This window comes from Gossypium raimondii, chromosome 4 (genome assembly GCF_025698545.1).
Source record: "Gossypium raimondii isolate GPD5lz chromosome 4, ASM2569854v1, whole genome shotgun sequence".
Classification (NCBI taxonomy): Eukaryota; Viridiplantae; Streptophyta; class Magnoliopsida; order Malvales; family Malvaceae; genus Gossypium; species Gossypium raimondii.
Genome location: NC_068568.1, coordinates 11,339,948 through 11,360,493, shown reverse-complemented (window position 1 = coordinate 11,360,493; position 20,546 = coordinate 11,339,948). Strand labels below are relative to the sequence as shown.

The 20,546-nt window shown below is 31.7% G+C and overlaps 1 protein-coding gene and 1 long non-coding RNA gene across 2 annotated transcripts; one reads left to right on the top strand and one right to left on the bottom strand.

The window, feature by feature from the left end:
- Positions 1–8,791: 8,791 nt before the first annotated feature.
- LOC105779420 (NADPH-dependent aldo-keto reductase, chloroplastic) lies at positions 8,792–10,948 on the top strand. Its single transcript, XM_012603158.2, has 7 exons — positions 8,792–8,997; positions 9,446–9,496; positions 9,596–9,672; positions 9,776–9,863; positions 9,968–10,243; positions 10,330–10,578; positions 10,664–10,948. The coding sequence occupies exons 1-7, from the start codon at positions 8,854–8,856 to the stop codon at positions 10,748–10,750; spliced, it is 972 nt and encodes a 323-aa protein (XP_012458612.1). The 5' UTR covers positions 8,792–8,853; the 3' UTR covers positions 10,751–10,948.
- A 1,415-nt stretch (positions 10,949–12,363) lies between these two features.
- LOC105779424 (uncharacterized) lies at positions 12,364–19,114 on the bottom strand. Its single transcript, XR_001128997.2, has 3 exons — positions 18,912–19,114; positions 18,706–18,792; positions 12,364–12,711 (listed from the first exon to the last, which is right to left on the bottom strand). It is a non-coding gene; the product is annotated as an uncharacterized LOC105779424 (long non-coding RNA).
- Positions 19,115–20,546: the final 1,432 nt, after the last annotated feature.

Sequence of the window (20,546 nt, the reverse complement as noted above, 5' to 3'; positions counted from 1 at the left end):
TGACCGGGGCGGTGGCGACGTGACATGGCAGCAGTGGCAGAAGACCAAAAGTCAGAGGGGCGGCAGTGCCTAGGTGCGGCGCTAGGGTTTCTTTTCTGAAACCCTAGGCAGATTTTTTTTATTATTGGGCCTAGGCATTGGGCCTCGGGTTAGTGGGTTGTTGGGTCTGGTTTAGTTGGGTATTGGGTTGCTGCTTTGGGCTTTGGTTTGTAATTGGGTTAGGCTGTTGGGTTTATTTTTGGGTTTGTTATTGGGCTATTCAGGTTTGGGTAGGTTATTGGGCTGAGGTTTGCTGGGTTATAATTGTTTTTGTTTAGTTTAGGGTTAATTGGGTTTTGGGCTAAAAATTGGGCTTGTACAGAGTTCTAGGGTAACTGAGCAGTGCAAGAGTGCACTTAAGTAGTGTTAGAGTGGTTGCAAACTCCATCTGTGTTAGCTAGTAGGCCATTGCGTTCAAGATGGGCTTGGAAGACTTGGCGAGATTGAGTGGTTAGAAGACCACTTGAGATTGTGGCATGAGAAGCCAATCTTGTATTTTGTGTTGTGCAGGTCAGCGAACCTACTAAGTTGAGCAAGACAGAAGTAAGACTTGAGTTTGATTTAGACGAAGGACCATGAGTGAGTTGTTGGATCCTTGCTTTTTGGATAGACCTTACAATACCCTTATCCACGATGCACTACTAATACATGAGATTTGTGGACCTAGTCCAAAGCATCACCGAGTTTTGAGCTAGAGCAGACTAGAGAATCATAGTTCGAGAGCTTGAACAAGAGAACAAGTAAGGGATGTCTTGTTCATGCAACCTATGAGATTGTGTAGAGAAATGAGTGGCATGCCAGAGTTTACGTGTATAGGCTTCAAAGTCTGAGATTGAGATTAAGCTAGTACGGTGGTGTTGCATGGGTTGCGGTTAGCCAAGATGGCCACACCCAATGGGGTAACCATGGAGGGGCCGAGATGGCCTAAATTGGGGGTGACCAATGTGTCTAAATTTCCCATGTTGAGAACCTTAGTGTTGGTGTCTCAAAGAGCGATTGGCATAAACCACGTCCAGGGGGACGCATCCAGTGGGATACCGCAAGAGTGCAGTTGGTGCCACATCTAGAAGGATGCAATTTTGAGTATCAAAGACATGGTAATATTCAGTCGACAAAGGGTCATATCATTAAAGGTTCTTCAAGGTTATAATTTGATGATTATGTATTGTGGCATTGAGTTTGAGTGTTTGTTAGAGGAATGAGAATAGACAAGACTACGTTAGCGATTGAGATGAGACCAAATTTGAGTCTATGCCCAATGTGCGTTGAATGGATCATAACCTTAGGCCTTGAAGGCCCAAAATCGACTTGAGACTGAAATGTCAACTCGATGCAACAAGGTTACTAAAGGTGTGCCAATTGCAGTGGTAGTTTAAGTACATTTCGACACTTAACGAGCTTGTATTCTAGGAATTTCATAATTAATTATTGCATCTTTAGTATTAGTAGCTTAGGATTTAATTATTAGTAAAATAAGTGTTTTTACGCATTTTCTAATGTTTCGATGACCTGTAAGGCCAACTCGGGCCTAGGAAATTACTAATGGGCTAATTGAGTGTGTAGGGTGCCAATTTAGGCCCAATGATACAAGGAACGATGATCGGGTCGCGACAGAAAGGAAGCCGTGTTGCAATACAGGACGATGAAGCTACTAGGGTTGAAAAAGACATAACATCGCGACATGGGCTTTTGGATGTCGCGATGATTCACGATGATGCAACATAGCATGGAAGAAATGTGGTTGATTCCTTGGACGATACTTTTGGGATATTTCCTTATTTGGACCCCAAGCATTTCTCAGAATATTGCATTAATTAGAATCCCAAAATGTATCTAGGTTAAGTGGTCACCAAGTAGCTCGTAGCCTATATAAGTCACCTTAAGGTCACTAGAATTGATATGCAGAGTTAGACTTAAATAGTTTTCTTTAGTTTTCAGTTGTATTTTCTTTTTATGTTTGTTTAATCAGAATTATTCCTATTTCGATGTGAAGACAATTACGAACGGAGATTGCTTCAGATCCGCGCATCAATATATTATCAATGAGCATTCTTTCTACTATTCTATTTCATTCTTTTATTTATACTTAGTTAACCTGATTAATTAACCGTTGTATGAATATTAGAATAATTTCTTGCACTTTATTCATATCTTGCATGATTCGCTTATTGAATTGATTAATTAACTAAGTTGATTAATTAACGAAAAAAATAAGGGTTTATTATAGAATTAGTTTATATAAATTATGTGTTCTTAAACCCTAGGCTTGACACCTTAAGAAGTAATCAAAGGTTAAACGATGTCGGGAAACAAGTTTGCTGAGTAAATCATAATTTATCTCGATGGAGAAAGTGAGATCAAAAGATAAGCGAGTATATGTCGATTAATTAATTAGTAGAGGCCGAGATGTATAGTTAATTAATAGCTAATTCATATTAAAACTTTAATTAGGGATTTAATCGATCATAGGCTAGAGGCTCGTTGTTGACACTAGGAATAGGAAATTCTATTAGGTTAATTTAGGTTAAGTAATTTAATTAGTTTACTTAATATTTTAATTTGGATTCACACTACTAATACGGGACTCGATTAGATACTTATTTTTTGTAATTAATTTAATAATAATTTCTCTAATCTGCAATCCCTTGGTTACAATCCTCGGATTACCTACCAAGTGTTTCATTATAAACAAAACTATATTGCAATTTGACATGTTTGCTTTCAAATACCGCACTTAAATATTTATATTTTTATTTGCATGACTTTTTTCTAAACGTTCACACGTTTGGAGGCGGTCACTGATGTATATTTGCTAAAACTTGTTGATTTATCATGGAACATCAATTGAATCTGAGATTAGTCGTGTGTCATGAGTTAACCCCTATCTTAACAGGTTCAAGATTCGTTCACTTGTTAAATAGAATAATCAGTTATTTCACTACGTACTAGTTCAAATCCACAAGATACTAGTGCTTAAGCGGCTAATTTCGATGCTTCTCTTCTCACGTTTTACATTTTCTCATGTTTACAAAATTTTTAATTTCTTTGCGTAAGTGGAGGAATTTTGGTAATGCAAAGAAATATTTTTTTTTTCCGAATGGTACATGCGGGTTCACAATGAATCACATCATGTTCCCAATGGTACATATAGTAATTTATTTGCATGGTGCTCCAATGCCTTTCAAATTTAAAGTGCATGCTCCTGCGTGAATCTCAGCATTCACTTGCTTTGATTCTACATATGGATCGTTTTGAATTAAAAGAAAACTTTTTGGTGGAATAGTCACCTTATGTATAATAGCTTCACTCTCAACAATCACTTATAATTCTATATAATATAAAAAAAAAAAAAGCAAGATGCCCATGATGTGTAAGTTGAATTTTACAACTCAAATAACAAATTGATGTAAATATCCCCTAAGTCTGTGACAACTTCAAAATTGTGCAACTTGGTCTCTCTAAAAAACAATTAAACAAAAAAATGATCTTCAAAATTCAAAAAATTATAAAATATTTTTCGAAAATTTTATAAACATGTATTCAAGAATTAAAATTACTAAAATCTTTTAAAAAATATTAAAATGCTAAATTAAATTTTTTAAATCCCAAAATGATGAAATCGATGCCTTAAATATGTAAATTATGAAACCAAGCTTATCATATTGATTATCTTTTTTACGTGGTATTTATGTTTTTAACTTGAAATTTAGTCATATTGTCAATAAGATTTATGATTACTTTAATCTTTTAATTTAACTCGAATAAATTTATTTGATTTGACTCAAATCTCATTTCATCCGACTCGATTTAAAAAAATTTAAATCGGGTTAGAATGATGAAATAGGACTTGTAACTTATTAACTTGGATTTTTTTTCTTAGTTCGACTCAATTCGATCAGATGCTCACCCCAAATTTTAAGTACCAATTGATTCAAGTGTTCAATACTCACTCTTTGTCCGAGAAGCCTCAGCATCCGAACACCTTTTTAAAGTGATACAACTTGGTTCTTTTTTTTTTTTTTTGGATTCATGTTAATTTCATAATTTAACAGTTTGGTCTTAGTTATTGGATTCACTTATACTATAATGATTTAACACTCTAATATCATATAATATCATGGTCTGAAAATTAAGAAATATGTATAAAAATCTAAAAGTAAAAATTTATTTATACATTTTTTGAATATTTTACAACCTTCAATGGGATCCAAGTTCAAGATCAAATTGGAAAAAAGTTAAATGTTGAGACTATTGTAGAAAAAAAATTCAATATCAATTTGAAAGAAATTTACCAATAATTGAATGACAATCAATATAAATTACTCAAAAAATAGTAGCGTCCATATCCAATAATTTGATTAAATCAATTTTCATATACTTGTTTTAAAATATTAATTTTAATCCCAACTCAAAATTTTGATTTCCTCAATTTAAACTTAAATATGATGCAATTTGTTTGACGGAAAAAGGATCCAATTTGATTAAGCATAAAAGGCAATAAGTGAAAATTTTAGATCTTAACCTTAATTGAAATTATTTGACCTCAAAATAACCCAAATTTAAAACGATTTAAATTTAAAATGATTTGGATAATTGAGCCAAAAGTGACATCAACTTAATTATACAAACCAATAATGATCCAAAAAAATCTAATTAGACTTTAGCTTGATGGAAATATTGAAACCCTAACAATTTTTTAGATTCCCAATTTGAAATTTTCTCTCAAATTTACCTTGGTTAGTTAACTTAATTAGTTCAAATTGAGTTAGTGGTTATTTATTCAATTTATTATGCGTAATGATTGATTCTATTATAATTGTTATAATTTAAAAAAATTCAAAATTCAAATCCAAAATAATTTATGTAGCACCCCTCACTCGTCTCCGTCATCGGATTAGGGTTACAGGATGCTACAACACATAATAGAACAAAATCATGCTATATCAATTCAAATTTCTCTAAATGATAATCATTTGTCAATCATATAGTCAAAAACATGTTATTCATACATTATCAATGCTAAATTGAGCTTACGGAAGCTCTAAAACAATCTTGAACAAAACAAAGATTAATTTGAAACATTTTAGAAAATTGTGGCAAAAATGCAAAACAACGGTCACACGGCCGTTTGGCCAAGCCGTGTGATAGGTTGAAGCCGTGTGGAGCTGAACCACACAGTTGTGTCTCCTAATCGTGTAACAGACTGATGTCGTGTAATTTAGGGTCACATGGCCGTGTCGTCAGACCATGTAACTAACTATGGCCATGTGGACCTAATTGTCACCTAATTATACACACCACATGACGTGTCATCTGTCTATGTAAAACACATGACCATGTGTCAGACCGTGTAACAAACTGTGTGTACCTATAAATACCCTACAAGGCAACTTACAAAACACTAATACTCATACACCATATATGTACTTCATACCAATTTTTAAACCTAATCAAAACACACCAAAACATACCAAAAACACCATTTAAAACATCATTCTTAAGTGTCTAACCAATGTACCATTTTGGTACCATCAAAACCAATATAAAACATCCAACATAACCATCCATACAAGCATATATAAACACCAATGTGCATTTTACCATAAATACCTTCCAAACTTTACCTTTTCATCAACCTAAAACATGCCTTAACTCTTACCAAAATTATCCATACATAAATCTCAAACACACAATTACTTTGGTACATATTCACAACTTACCAAATTCATGAAACAACTTAGCACCATAATTGCATATACTACAAGTATCAACGAACACATAAACCAAGCATTTCGTCCAAGTTTAACCATTTTCCAACCATTTCACAATCCAAAATCAGGCATACCATCACCACACATACTATCATCATTTCATCATTTACCATATATATGCATACCATAGTAATCATTAAATACAACCTTATACATGACAACCATTATAACAAATTACAACTTCAACTTGTAACTTTAAACCATCAACCTAAAATAGCCTATATATATAACATATAGTCATTCAAGTCACAAACCACAATCAAGAACCAAAGTTCTAACATTCAAAATTGACCAAAAATGAATCTCCTATATACATGCTACAAAATTGAGTTTTAAACAATTGAAAGATTACTATCAATATCGGGATAGTGTGAACTTCAGACGATCCGCTTGACGTGTTTCTCGAGTTGACAATATACAGGGAAAAGGAAAAACAAACGAGATAAGCATATTCAATGCTTAGTAAGTTCACAGGTATTAAACCAAGTAACTTACGTAGGTTATAAATATACACTACATACTACTTAGCTTGGTAAAGTTGCCTATCATGGCAAATCAAATATCAAATAGGTGAGTTCAACATTTATCAAACCATATAGTAACTCAATCATATAGCATTTCAGTTCACTTAATTCAACATTTCATTATCATTCACAAAATAAATAATTATTTAATCAAGTCATTATCTTAATCATATCATACAATCTATTTACCATAATACATCCCATTTCAAATTAATGTCAAACATTATTTTCATTTCATAATTTGAATTCTCATATTAAATCATATGAACTTTATTATCGTATCATATCAATTCATCTTTATACCAAATATATATCAATTTTCAATTTAATGTTAATTACTACTTCATTTCATAATACTTTATTTCGAATCACATTCATCGATTTATCATGTTTCCATATTGGCCCCCTAGGCTTGTATAACCGATTCTCAATATGTATAAGTATTATTCGATCATCATTTTTCCATTTACAATATAGATGTCCCTATTAACCTGACTCGGACTCGGACAGATACACAGATCCAACCAACACACGAATTTGACATCCAGTATCTGTCGAATAATTTCGAAAATAATAAGTTGCGCCCTACGTTGGTTGGTAAAATCGACAAATAGATGTGCCCAACACTGGTCGGTATAACTGGTAAATGGGGTGCTCAGCACTCCTTGGCACGTAGTCCTATAACCTTGAACTCTTCCTATCCTATGGAATACCAACTATACCCGACTTTTTCCGAACATTTAATAGGGTAACATTTTCTCATTTCCATTGCATGATTTCATCAACCAAATAATAAATTCTCAAATATAACAGCACATCACATAACCATACTAATTCAATTTCACGTTTACAACATTATATCATACTTTCACATATATTCAATTCGGTCCTTATCACTATCAACATGTCTAAATCGAATCAATTCAACTCATTTAATCACATCATTGCATAATATATCTTATTTCAATCCAATTTAAGGTCAATTCTATAATTATTTCAATTTACAATTCATCGTATTCAATTTAATCCTTTATCTTACCTTTTTGTACCGAATCGTAAATAATTAAATTTTCAATTAAACATAATTAAAATTATAATTCTAAATGTATAAAATTTAACACAAAATGTCGTATGAACTTACCTTGTCAAGATAACAAACAAATGACTCTCTGAGGACTAATCAACAACTTTTGTCATTTCCCCAATTATCTTCAGTTTAGTCCAATTTCCAATCTATTCAATAACTCAATTCAATTTATCAATTCCAAACACCTTATATCATCCTATTATAAGTATATATCAAATTACTTCTATTATTGAAATGCCCTTAAAATTTTTCATTTTATTCAAGTTAGTCCCTAAAACCGAACTTATCATATCTTCTGAATTTGAACTCCAAATTTTAAACCCACTTCAATTATGTCCATATACAGCCTCCTATTATCACAATTTATAAAAATTTCATACCAATTTCAAGATATTCACAATTTAGTCCATAAACTCAAAACTAACAAAATTTACTTAACAAATTAATCTTATTTCAACTCTAAGATTCAAAATCTACCATAAACATTCAAGAACTTCAAATAACATCAATGACAACTATTTAAATCTTTGAAAGTTTCAAAAACAGAGGTATGAGTTAGTTGGACCTAGTTGCAACGATCTCAAAAACATAAAATTTACAAGAAACCGGCTTAAAAAAAGCTTACCATGCAAAGATTTAAGTTTGGACGAAACTTGAGTGTTCAACAATGGTGTTTCTATATTTTTTTTTTCTTTTTGGTGGAAGACAAAATGTGGTGATGATTTTATGTTTTCATGCTTTTAACCATTATTAATGTTAAATCTAACCGTACATGCTTTTCCCATTTTGGTCTATTTGCCATATAAGTCTTCACATAATTACCATTTTAACCTTTTTTATAGAAATCAATAATAATTAACTTTTACTATTTTTATGATTTAGTCTTTTTTCGTTGATTAACCATCTAAACTCAAAAATTTTCATACCAAACTTCAATTCACTAAAATAATAACTCCTTAAACATTCAATAATATAATTTATGGGCTCGTTTTATGGAAATGCGGTCTCAAAACCTCCTTTTTTTCAAAACCACTGACTTTTGGTACAAATCACTTGTACTTTGACTAACTGACTAATTCATAAAATCTATAAAATCAAAATTCACAAACATCATATTTAACTTATAAATATTAAATATTAATATTTACAGGTGAAAATTGTGGTCCTGAAATCACTGTTTCTGACACTACTAAAAAACGAATTATTACAATTCAAACTAAAATCACTTTTTAAAAATAAAAAGAATCAAAATATCTAAAAAAAAAACAATTAAACATGAATTAACCCATCCTAATTATCCCAACTCAAAACGAACCCAACCACGCATGTTGTCTCTCCCAAACGTGAAAGATGTACATCTTCATTTCAACTTTTTGTATTTTGTGGCAACCTCGTTTAGTTGCCGTCTCTACTCTCTATATAAAAGGACTCCATGGATGATGATTCTGTGGTGAAAATGGCTGCGGCAATTAGATATTTTGATCTTAATACAGGGGCTAAGATTCCCTCTGTTGGCCTAGGAACTTGGCAGGCTGCTCCTGGAGTCGTTGGCAATGCAGTGGCCACTGCTATTAAGGTATTGTTTCTCATCTCTACTCTATGCTTGATGATTTCTCTTAATTCTTTCCCATCCCAACCCCCCCTTTTTTCTGTTTCTTGATATTGCATAATTTACCATGGATTGGACTCTGGTGGCTGTTTTGTTTTGCATCTCTCTCTTTGAGCACACTCAAAGATTATTGTATGGGTTTTGATTCTTGAGTCAAATTTTCTAGCTATGGTGAACGCCTAACGGATATTTTAGATAATTCATTAAAATATTCCTTAAAATATTGACCACATGTTATTGTAGAAATATCCTATTTATCCTAAATGGTCTAGGGTAGGAGAAAAAGAAAGCGATAAACAATTTTTTTGGGGGGTAACATAAAAGGCCTAGGCCTAAAGAAACAAACTAAGAAGCATGATGACTAGTAGAAAATTTTGGGAAATAGCAGATTGATTGATATTGGCTTTTAATGCAGCATGGATACCGGCATATCGACTGTGCTCAAGTCTATGGGAACGAGAAAGAGGTAATTGCATGAAACAAAATTCACAATTTGTTGGTTCCTCATCTTAAGTACTCAAGTATCATTTCTTATATCACCTTAACTTTTGGTTTGCTCTTGCAGATTGGTTTGGTTCTAAAGAAGCTTTCCGAAGATGGTGTGGTGAAGCGTGAAGAACTTTGGATCACTTCCAAGCTATGGTTTGTCCCGATTTCGAAATCCTTTTCAAGCGTTTTGTATATTGAATTTGCTATCCGAAGAACGTTTGAAGGCTTAAAGATGAATTTACTGTATTTTCTTCAGGAACACTAATCATGCACCGGAAGACGTACCAGAGGCATTGAATGGTACCTTGCAAGACCTGCAACTGGACTATGTAGATCTCTATCTGGTAAGTATAAGCTAATGGCAACCATGTTTTCGACTTGCCCTTATCACAAAGTAGATTTTGTAAATGTTTTCTTACTATAAACGGTGATTCTTTAACATTGAAAGATGCACTGGCCGATCAGCATGATAAAGGGAGCAGTTGGCTTTGAACAAAAGGACCTAACACAACCTGATATAACCAGTACATGGAGAGCAATGGAGGCACTTTACGACTCCGGAAAGGCTAGAGCTATTGGAGTAAGCAATTTCTCTTGCAAGAAGCTTGAAGATCTGTTGGAGGTGGCTGGAATTCCTCCAGCTGTGGTTCAAGTTGAATGCCATCCTATATGGCAACAGCCTAAACTACATGCATTATGTAAATCCAAGGGAATTCATTTAACTGTGAGTATGAAGCGATGAATGCATATATGTATCAAGCAATTTAAGTTTATTAATGTAGTGAAGCGCATTACATGCCATTGTTTCAGGGGTACTCACCGCTGGGCTCCCCAGGCACAGGTTTCGTGAAGAAAGAAGTTCTGAAGAATCCAGTTGTGAATATGGTAGCAGAGAAATTGGGCATGTCCCCTGCTCAAGTTGCCCTCCGTTGGGGGCTGCAAAAGGGTCATAGTGTTTTGCCTAAGAGTACAAATGAAGTGAGGATCAAACAAAACTTTGATGTTTTCGATTGGTCCATACCCGAAGACTTGTTGGCCAAGTTTGCTGAAATAGAGCAGGCAAGCTAAATAAGCTAATCCAATTCTATTTCTATTGTAGTAGATTAAGGTTAAAAGAAAATGATGTAAATTTTGGATGTTGCAGGAGAGGCTGATCAAAGGCTCCGTTTTCGTACACGAAACATTGGGTGCATATAGGAGCATTGAAGAACTATGGGATGGTGAAATCTGAGAAAAGGAACATCGCATCAGGTGTTGTTAATTAAATAAGAAAATGCTGTAGCATTTGGAGAACTGACGTTTGATCGAGTACCAGTATTGAGTGTAGGTTTGCTTAGCTGAAACTACCAATAATACCCTTTAATTAAGGGTTAGTATGTAATTTATCACGTGAATATTAAAATTTATTACTATATTTTATTTTAATTAATATTTGTCATTATAATTTGACAACATGACTAAATTTTATCACACACCTTTTATGACATTGAACTTTATCACTAAACTTTTTTTTCTGAATTTTGCCATTAAACTTTACCAACTAATGTTGATTTTCATGATTTGAAAATAAAATTTAACAAAAAATATTATTTGATACTATTTTATTAAGTCTTTTATAGAGTTAGTGTCACTTATCAACATTAGGGAATTACCAAAAATCCGTTTTATTTGTAAAATAAATTTTATGATTATGTTGGTGTTTTGTCTGTTTATATTTTATAGATTAATAAAAGATTATCCATTATGAGATTCGAACTAGAACCATCGTACATAAACGTATTTTTATTTTTTATTTGAAACTTTAGTAAGTTATATTTGTGTATCTAGACTATTTATTAAGCTTTTAAGCGAGTTTGTGTCACTCATTATCGGGTCTCAACTCGTTAAGAAATTAACAAAACTAATTTTATTTGTAAAGTAAGTTATATGATTATGTGGGTGTTTTCATTTTTTATATTTTTATATATCGTGTTCTAAAGACATGGTTTTCATATGCATACACATGTGATAAAATTTCAGATACTAGTAATGCTATTGATTAAATTGGTGTCACAATTTAATCTATTTTTCCATTTTAATATCCTACATATTTTACGTGTTATTATTAATTAGTTTTAAATTATACATTTTATTATTTATTGTATGTTATTTTCAAATACACTTCGTGTTCTAAATACATGATTTTTACACGCATATGCATGTGATAGGATTTTTAGTGTTATTTTAATTTATTTTGATACAGCAATGATTCAAACATAAACTATTCAAGTTGGGTTCAAGTATTTTATTTTAATAGTTAATAATAAACTAATTTATAAAATATTAAAATAAATTCTTTTATATAATAAGATAATAAATTAACATAGAATTTTATTTAATAAAAGAAAAACTTGAAAAGTTAAAAAATTAAGATTACTTTTATATAAATAATATTTTTATTAATTGTGGATACTATATTAATTTATTATTTTAAATTGTTATTATTATAATAATTATTTTAAAATGTTTTAAATTAAAATTGAATTCAAGTGTAAAATTCATAATAAATTTACAATATAGTTGTAAATTTATTTTTATCTCAAGGTATAATGACAAATATGGATTAGATATGATGAAAACTTTCAAGTTTAAGTAAATTTGCACATTAACCTTTTTAATTAATAATAAAATGAAGTTTGAATTAAATTATATCATTTATACTCATTTGTTAATTACAAAATTTAAAATTTATGATAATTGTTAAGGAACGGATACGTATTTTAAATTGATTTATAAGGTTTCTATATTCTTTTAAAATTTAAAATTTAGTCCCTAATACCTATTTTCCATTTGAAAAAGGGATAATAGCAAAAAGATCTCCCTGTACTTCAACAAAACTCTCAATGTAGTATTGGTAGTTTTAATTGTTCCATCTAGCTTTATGGTACTCCAATGTCCAATCTAACTTCTGACACACCGATTTGGTTACTACTCTATTTTTAGTCAAAAACTAATAACACAACAAATCTTACTTCTGTTGTTCTTTTCTGCAGCGATGGAGAGCAGCCGTGACACACCTGGAGTCCAAATATCATACTCTTGCACTCCAACTCAACCATGCAGTGCATCTCCGTCTTCAATCGAAGTATCTACAGTTCTCCTCGCCCTCGAACAAGTGGCAGTCAGGCCATGCCGGCATATCTTGAATCACATCTATAACCAAAAAAAAAAAATGGAAAGGTTTGATGAAGAATGGAATCTTAAAGACAATCCAATCCTATTTTATCTTCTAACTTTCACAAACCCCCAAAAAGAAACACCATTTCAGGATTGTTTTTTTCTTTTAATATTTGTTTCATATTACTAGAGAAAGCCAAAGGAAGGCGGAGTCCTGCAACAATCTCTCGTGGCCTCAAATCAAGCTCTACTCTTAAGGGAAGTCAGTACGGATCAGTCTCAACACCCGACTGTCATGCAGAAGGTAGCAGGGCAACTCACCCGTTTTAGCTATTCCCAAGATTTTCAGGGATACCAAAATAGAAAGACAAAAGGCAATAACTTGCTCATTTTCCTTTCCCAAGCAATCTGCTTTCATCGTTAACATAGTCTTGAGAAAAATAAGTTTCAAAGAAGTTAAAAGAATGTTAACAAATAATAAAAAATGGGTTTGGCAGATGAACAACTTTTTTTCAATAAAAAAGTTTTAATTTATTTAATATCTTTTACCTTAAAATATAAAAGGTAAAATTTTATGCAAGTCCCTCCTCAGCCCTCTCGCCGGTGACAAAAGTACCAAAATACCATATCAAACAAATTAAGACTACAAGTAATGCATTGAAAGTTTTGTTAAAGTATAGGGGATATTTTTGCCATTATTCCATTAAAATTTCTTGGTCCCTCTTATTAATTGATCATTACCCTTTAAAAGTATATAAAATATGTTTTTAAAAATTTTAAAAATTATTTTTTTTCATATTTTAAATAAAAACTTAAAAATATATTTAAATTTTTTTATGAAAAATATTCTTTAAAATTCAAAAAATAAAAATTATTTTAAAAATATAAAAAAAATTAAAAATTCAATGTTATTTAAACTGGACTGGACTAGCCAATCAAATTGGTTGGACTAGAAATTGACTAGATTATCAGTCCGGTGAGAGTTAAACAATCAGTTGATTCGTGAACCAATATAGACTGATTGAACTGAGCTAAAAAATCTGTTGGACCGGCAGTTGAACTGATTTCGAACTAGTCTGACCAATTGATTCCTAAAATGATCGGTCCAACTAGTTCAAATCAAATAAATTATTTTAAAATAAAAATAAAAATATTAACAAAATTTTAAAAATCAATTCAACTAGTTCTTACTAGTTCGCAAGCCAACTAGTTTTTTTACCTCCCTTGGATTGATACCCTTGTCGATTCTTAGTCCAATCGATCCAATACGATTTAGATAAGATAGAATTTTGAATTTTTTTGTATTTTAAAATTATTTTTTAATTTTTAAATTTTAAAGAGTTTTTTATTTTTTAAAAATTTATATTTTTAATTTTTGTATTTTTTGTTTAAAATATGAAAAAAAAATTGCTTACTTTTAAAGAGTATGGACCAAATTGACACAAAAAAAATGTAGTTGAGGGCTAAAAATGTTTAAAAATTTTAAAAATTGGTTGACACACAAACCGATATGGACTAGCTAAACCGAGCTAAAAAACCAATTGAATTGGCAGTTGAACATATTTTTATAACTTTTAATATTTTTATTTTTAATAATTTATTTGCTTTGAACCAATCAGGCAGGTGGTTTTGGGAACCAATTGGTTAGACCAACTCAGAACTAGTTCAACTATCGATTCAACCAATTTTTTAGCTCGGTTCAACCAATCCGTACCAGTTTATAGGTTAATCATTTTTTTTACCTCTCATGGGACCAATACCCCAACTGGTTCTCGATCCAACTAGTTCAACTGACCAATCTGATTCAGTTTACATAACATTGGAAAGATACGGATGAAACATTAATCTCCAAAATTCAACCTACAAATGAGTTGACCATGTGGCATCAACAACTTGCTACTGAGATGTTTAATGAGGGGAGGGCTACTTGATTAGGGAGGTCAAACAATGGCATAAGTTAAATTGAAATAGTTATAAGAATCTTTCAATAAATGTAGACTTGTAACACCTCTCACCTGTTTCAGATGATCAGTACGAATGAGAGAGGCCACCAAAGCATGTATGAGTAAGAAATCTTGGATTCATTTAAGAATTGAAAGTTTTAAAACATTTTTATAAATTAATTAAAATATGTTATAGACAAGACTCAAAGTTTTAAAAACAATTTAAAATCATTTAATATTTATGCAAATTTAATCAAAGGTGATCGAAACTCAAAACGAGATCTGAAAGGCGCATCGTCACAAATTTAAATTGCTTTGCGGATATATTCCATGGCTACTTACTGAGCTTTTTAAGCTCACGCATTAGTTGTTTAAGACACGTAGGTTTAGGCTTACCAAGAAGCCATGGTGTTGGCTTGGGAGCATTGCATCATCCATCGAGCTTTTAAGGTTGTAATTCAAGTGTTTAAATACCATCCATATTGGATTATTGGCATGTATATAAAGGCTTAGATAACTCGAGCAACTGTAAAGTTAAATGATGAACTTGAGCCTCTTTTGAGTTTCTCTTAAACAAATATGTATCTTTTGTGTTGGATGTGTTCATGCTAAGTTTTTAAGCTTAAATAAGTTTATGTTTTGATTTATAATGACATGATTTATGTTGGAATGATATGGTGATGTTTGGGGATATGTTTTGGAATGATTTTTAAATGTTTTGGGTGAACTTTGTGAGTTACGTCGCGACCTCAATGTGCGACTTCACGACTACTCTTTTCTCACGTCGCGACCTCATTAACTTAGTTAGTCACGTCGCGACGTCAAATGTTCTCCGTTAAGATGTCATGCCTATTTCAACACTACACTATTTTAAGCATAAATTATATTTTCTAGGAATAATAATTCTACTGGTTTCTTTTGAGAGAGAATTACTTTACCACTCGAAGCAATTCGTGGGACAAGAATAGCAGATAAGACTATTCGGTTCAAAGCCAAGAATAACTAGGATCTGAATCGCATAAAGCACATGTATTTTTAGGAAAAAATTTATTGCTATAAATATCACAAATTGGTTAATTTTCATAATTTTGATTTTCTGCTGTGACTTAAAACCAGTTTTCTAAACCAGATTTTTTTTCAATAATTGTTATCAAAGTTAGGTTGTGCTTTGTTTATAGTATAAACCAATACCAAATTTTCTTGTAATTATATGAATTTTTTGGGTTATGTTTGTGAATAAATCTATTTTACTATTTTATTATATATATGATAATTTTGCCAAAGTTGTGATTCTTAAAATTTTGATTGGATGTAACTAGACCGTGAACTATCATTTCCATGTAGTTTTTATTTTATTTATTTTAGGAAATTTCATGTGAGCTAGAAACAAACTTAAGTTTTTTGTGTAACTAAATTTTTCGACGAATCCCGGAGAATCGAGACACATTTAGAACTGACCGAGGCAACACAAACTCAACCTAACCAACCAGCAACCGGCGATGGTCGGGAGGCAATGTTTACCGGTAATTCGGGGGTGGTTGTCGACAGTGGTGGCCAGTCAACCATGGTTCAACTATTGCTAACATGGTGATCAGTGACGACCCAACAACAGCAACGGTGACATTAACGATGGCGGCAACAAAGATCCATGGTGGCGACATTAGTTTGACAGTAGATCCCTTTGATTTTTTTTTTCAGGTCATTTCGGTTTTTGAAAAACCAAAAACCAGGATCTTTGGCTTTCACCAGAAAACCCAAAGAATGTTTTAGTATAACAATTGTAATTTTTATTATTATCTATTTTTTATGTGATGGAATCATGGAAACTTTGGTTGGTTAGAGTAAATTAATTTTATGTTTTTTTCTATGATAACATGATGATATTTAAATTGACTAAAAAGCATGTTCATGCATATGTATAATAAGCATGCCATTTAGTTTAGGGTAAGAATGCCGCATGTACTTGTCAAAATATTTTAATCATTCATGATTGAAATCGAAAATAAAAACCTTGCCTGTTTTTAAAAAAAATTGAGTGGGATAAGACCTATGATTCACATAAATAATCTTTTGTGATGGCATGACAATTTTCCTGCCCCAAGGTAGGTATTGTAATGTGGATTTCACTGAGGATATTTCCTTACAATAGATAACTATCTTATGATAGCATATGATAATTTGTCGACCTTGAAGTAGGTATTATCATGTGGAATTCGTTGAAGTTTTCTTTTTATAAAGGGAAACTAGTCATACATGTTACTCGTTGAGATTGTCCCAAGATGACTCATTTATGGTGCATGGAAGGATAGTTGTTAAGTTGATGGTTATACACTCAAGATCATTCTAGTTAAGTAACTTCCCAAAAAGCTATCCTTAAGTTGGAGTGATGGTCAAACGTGAAGCGATTATTAGTATGTGTGAATACCAAAGGGATTAGGTTAACATATTTATTGGATGGAAATCAATGTCCTTACTAGTTGGTTAAAATTGCTCTAGGGTGACTTAATTCAATGGGTGTAGGAATTATCGTTGCAACGACTTACAAATATTTTCAAGGTTTAATGTAAGACTTGTACATCATCTTAATGCATATCGTTTGTAGCAAAATGTTTTTAATATTTTCTTAATACAAAGTTATTAATAAATGAATATTTTATTTTCAATTCAAAAAATGACACCTACTCTTTAACTAAAATACTTACTGAGAACAAACTGAATGAAAATAACTATAAGGAATAAAAAAGGAACCTTATGATTTTCCTAAGTTGTGAGAAACTCAAAACATTTCTTGATAATAAATGCCTACTAGTCACTCAAGCTAAAGCTAGAAAACATTAGGAGGAGTCATATGAGATAAATCGTTTCTATATATTGGCAAGCGTAACCAACACCCTTTATAAGAAACTAGAGAGTTGTAAGATTTTCAAAGCAATTCTAGACAAACTAGAAGACATGTTCAGAGCCCAAGTTGCCTTGGCTCGACAGTTGGCTATAACTAGTTTGATGAATGTCCAACAAAAATTTGGTACTCCAGCCAAAAACCATATGATTACACTTATAAGTTACTTTGTTGAGGTCGTAGATAATGAGGCCAATCTGGATTAGAATACGTAAATAGAGATGATGTTCAAAAGCTTGTCTAAGGATTTTGCAAGCTTTAGGATCGCATATAACCTCAGGAATAAGAATCTGATGCTTACACAACTAATGAAGGAGTTACAATCCTATGAGTTAATGTTGAATGGCAGTCAACTGGTCTAAAAAGAAGAAGCAAACTTACCAGTTGCTTCTTCCTCTAAAGGAAAGGGAAAAAATGCTAAGAGAAATAAGGCTAAGTCCACTGATCCACCCAAAGTGGAAAGAAAAATAACCAAGAAGCCTAAAGACTTATCTAAGTCCAAATGTTTCTTCTACAATAAGAAAATGCACTTCAAGGCCAATTGCAAATAGTGGAAGGATTACCTAGCCACTAAAGGCAAAGGTATGGAACTCTTTATGGTAGAAATTTGTTTAGTGAAAGATTCAATAGACCACTAGGTCATTGATTTTGAAGTCACTAATCATATGTGTGTTTCTCTACAAGGGTTCAAGGAAATGAAAGATCTTAGTGATAAGTGTCTATCATTGTGGGCCAAAAATGGGACAAGTGTAGCAGCTGAAGTAGTGGAAGATTTACATCTTTATTTTGATAATTTTAGGAAGATTATTTTGAAAGACGTAACCTATGTACCTAGTTTCAAAAGAAACTTATTTTTTGTTACATGTTTATTTAAAGATGGCTTGACCGTGACTTTCAATAATAGTGTTGCAATATTTAGAAATCGTACTCTTATCTGTAATGGATGGATGTCTAATAAGCTCTATGTTATCAAACCAAAGATGTACACAATGCTTGAAATTTAATAAGTGAATAAAAAACTTAAAACTTCTCACTCTAATGAAGCATACCTTTGGACTTATTTCATATATTTTAAACCATGGAATTTGCATATGTTTATTACAAGCTTCTATTCCATATTTATCACTTATATTTCTCGTAGTTCATAAACTTTAATATAAGATAAATAAGATTATCTAAGGTACTTACCTTAATGGATGATCTAAAACACTTAATCAAGCTTCCATGAGCTCTACTCCATCATCATTCAAGCTTATAATTTCCATAAATCATCATCTCCACATTTCCATACAAAAAAAATACATTAAAAAATAAATATAAATTCCTTCGAAGCTTTCTCATGACAAATCATAGTAAATATCAAGCTAATGTAGGTGTAGTAAACCATTTCTTACCTTATTAGAGCTTTCTCGCTCAAGCCATGGATTATCCCACTAAAACCAATAAAACCCTAAGCTTCCATTGCTACAATTGGTGAAGGAAACGAGCTTAGGGGGTTTGATTTCATGAGGATTTCAACATTAACTCAATGTGGGTAGTGGAATTTTTTAGAGAAAATGGAGAAATAAGCAACGAGATGAAGAAGCAAAACAATGGAAACAATGGCTGCTTCTACTAGCTGGAAAAGAATAGAATATGGGGCTAATGGGGGTTCTCATCCCTTACAAAAATATCAACATATGGGCCTTAGGCCCACATCTAACAACTTAACTCTAAATTTATCCATTTGAAGCACATTTCCTTAATATGGGGTTCTCACGGTTCAAAATAATTTTAGATTCCAAATATCATATTTGAATATCATTTCCATCAAAAAAGTCTCAGGAATTTACCAAACTACTATTTTATGATAAAATTACCATATTTCCCCTTTTTACCCCTTTTTAGCGATTTCTTCTCAAAACTTGATACTTAGACCAATTCAAGTTTGTAATTCATAATAAACCTTTAATATAAATCCTTGAGTGGTGAGAATTACATTTTACCCTTAACCTAGTAAAATTGGAAAATTAGAATTTAGTCTTTATACTTTCAAATTTCTTTCAATTTAGTCCAAAATGATTTATTTCTCACTAACATATAATTCAATATGTTTCCATGGCAAATAATCATTGATAGCTCATTTTCCCATGTTGTTCAAAATTTCACTTGAGTCCTTCAACTTTTTAAAATTTGTAATTTTCTCCTTTTGTCACATTTCTACGTGTAAATTCTTTTCAAAATTTTCTCATAGCAATTAACAACTTTGATTCCATAAGATTTCTTTATCCAACTCATTTTCCAAATTTTCTCACCGGTTCACTGTATCCATTACTAGAATAGTGTCATGTGTCCAACCAAAAATTTTGGGATGTTACAAAACCTGAGTGAAAATTTTGGGATGCTACAAGATCTAAGTTTAGTTTTCAATATGCAAACTACTTTTTATAAATATTATTTTTGCAACTGTATGAAATGCATTTTTTATGGTATTTATACTTTATTATTTGTATATTTCATTTATATATGATATGGTAACAATTATGATGTATCATGTTATTCCACTTTCACATATATATGTAGAATGACAAGCCTAGAGGTGAAATTTGAAAGTGAGAATTCAAGTAGTAAGTCCAATGAAAGACATTGGAGAAATGACAGAGAAAAAATGTTAGTGCAATGCCTTGTTGAATTGTACCACTTAGTTAGTCACAATGGTTATTGTGGCTTTAGGAAAAGATATCTACCTATACTTGAGAAAATGTTACAATTGAAATTTCCCCCTTTTTTTCTGGTATCAAGCCTTACATTGACAATAGATTGAGGACTCTTAGAAAGAAGTGGTCAATTGTATATGACATGATTTATGGTATGCACTCTAGTGGCTTTAGACGAGATGCCACAAGAAAAGTGGTGATGGCAGAGCAAGCGGTTTGGGATTAATTTCTCAAGGTGATTATATAAAGTATTATGTTATTAAATTTGTCTTCATATTTGATCATGTCTACTGATTAATTTAGTATGTATGCAGAGTTATAAGAATGTAACCC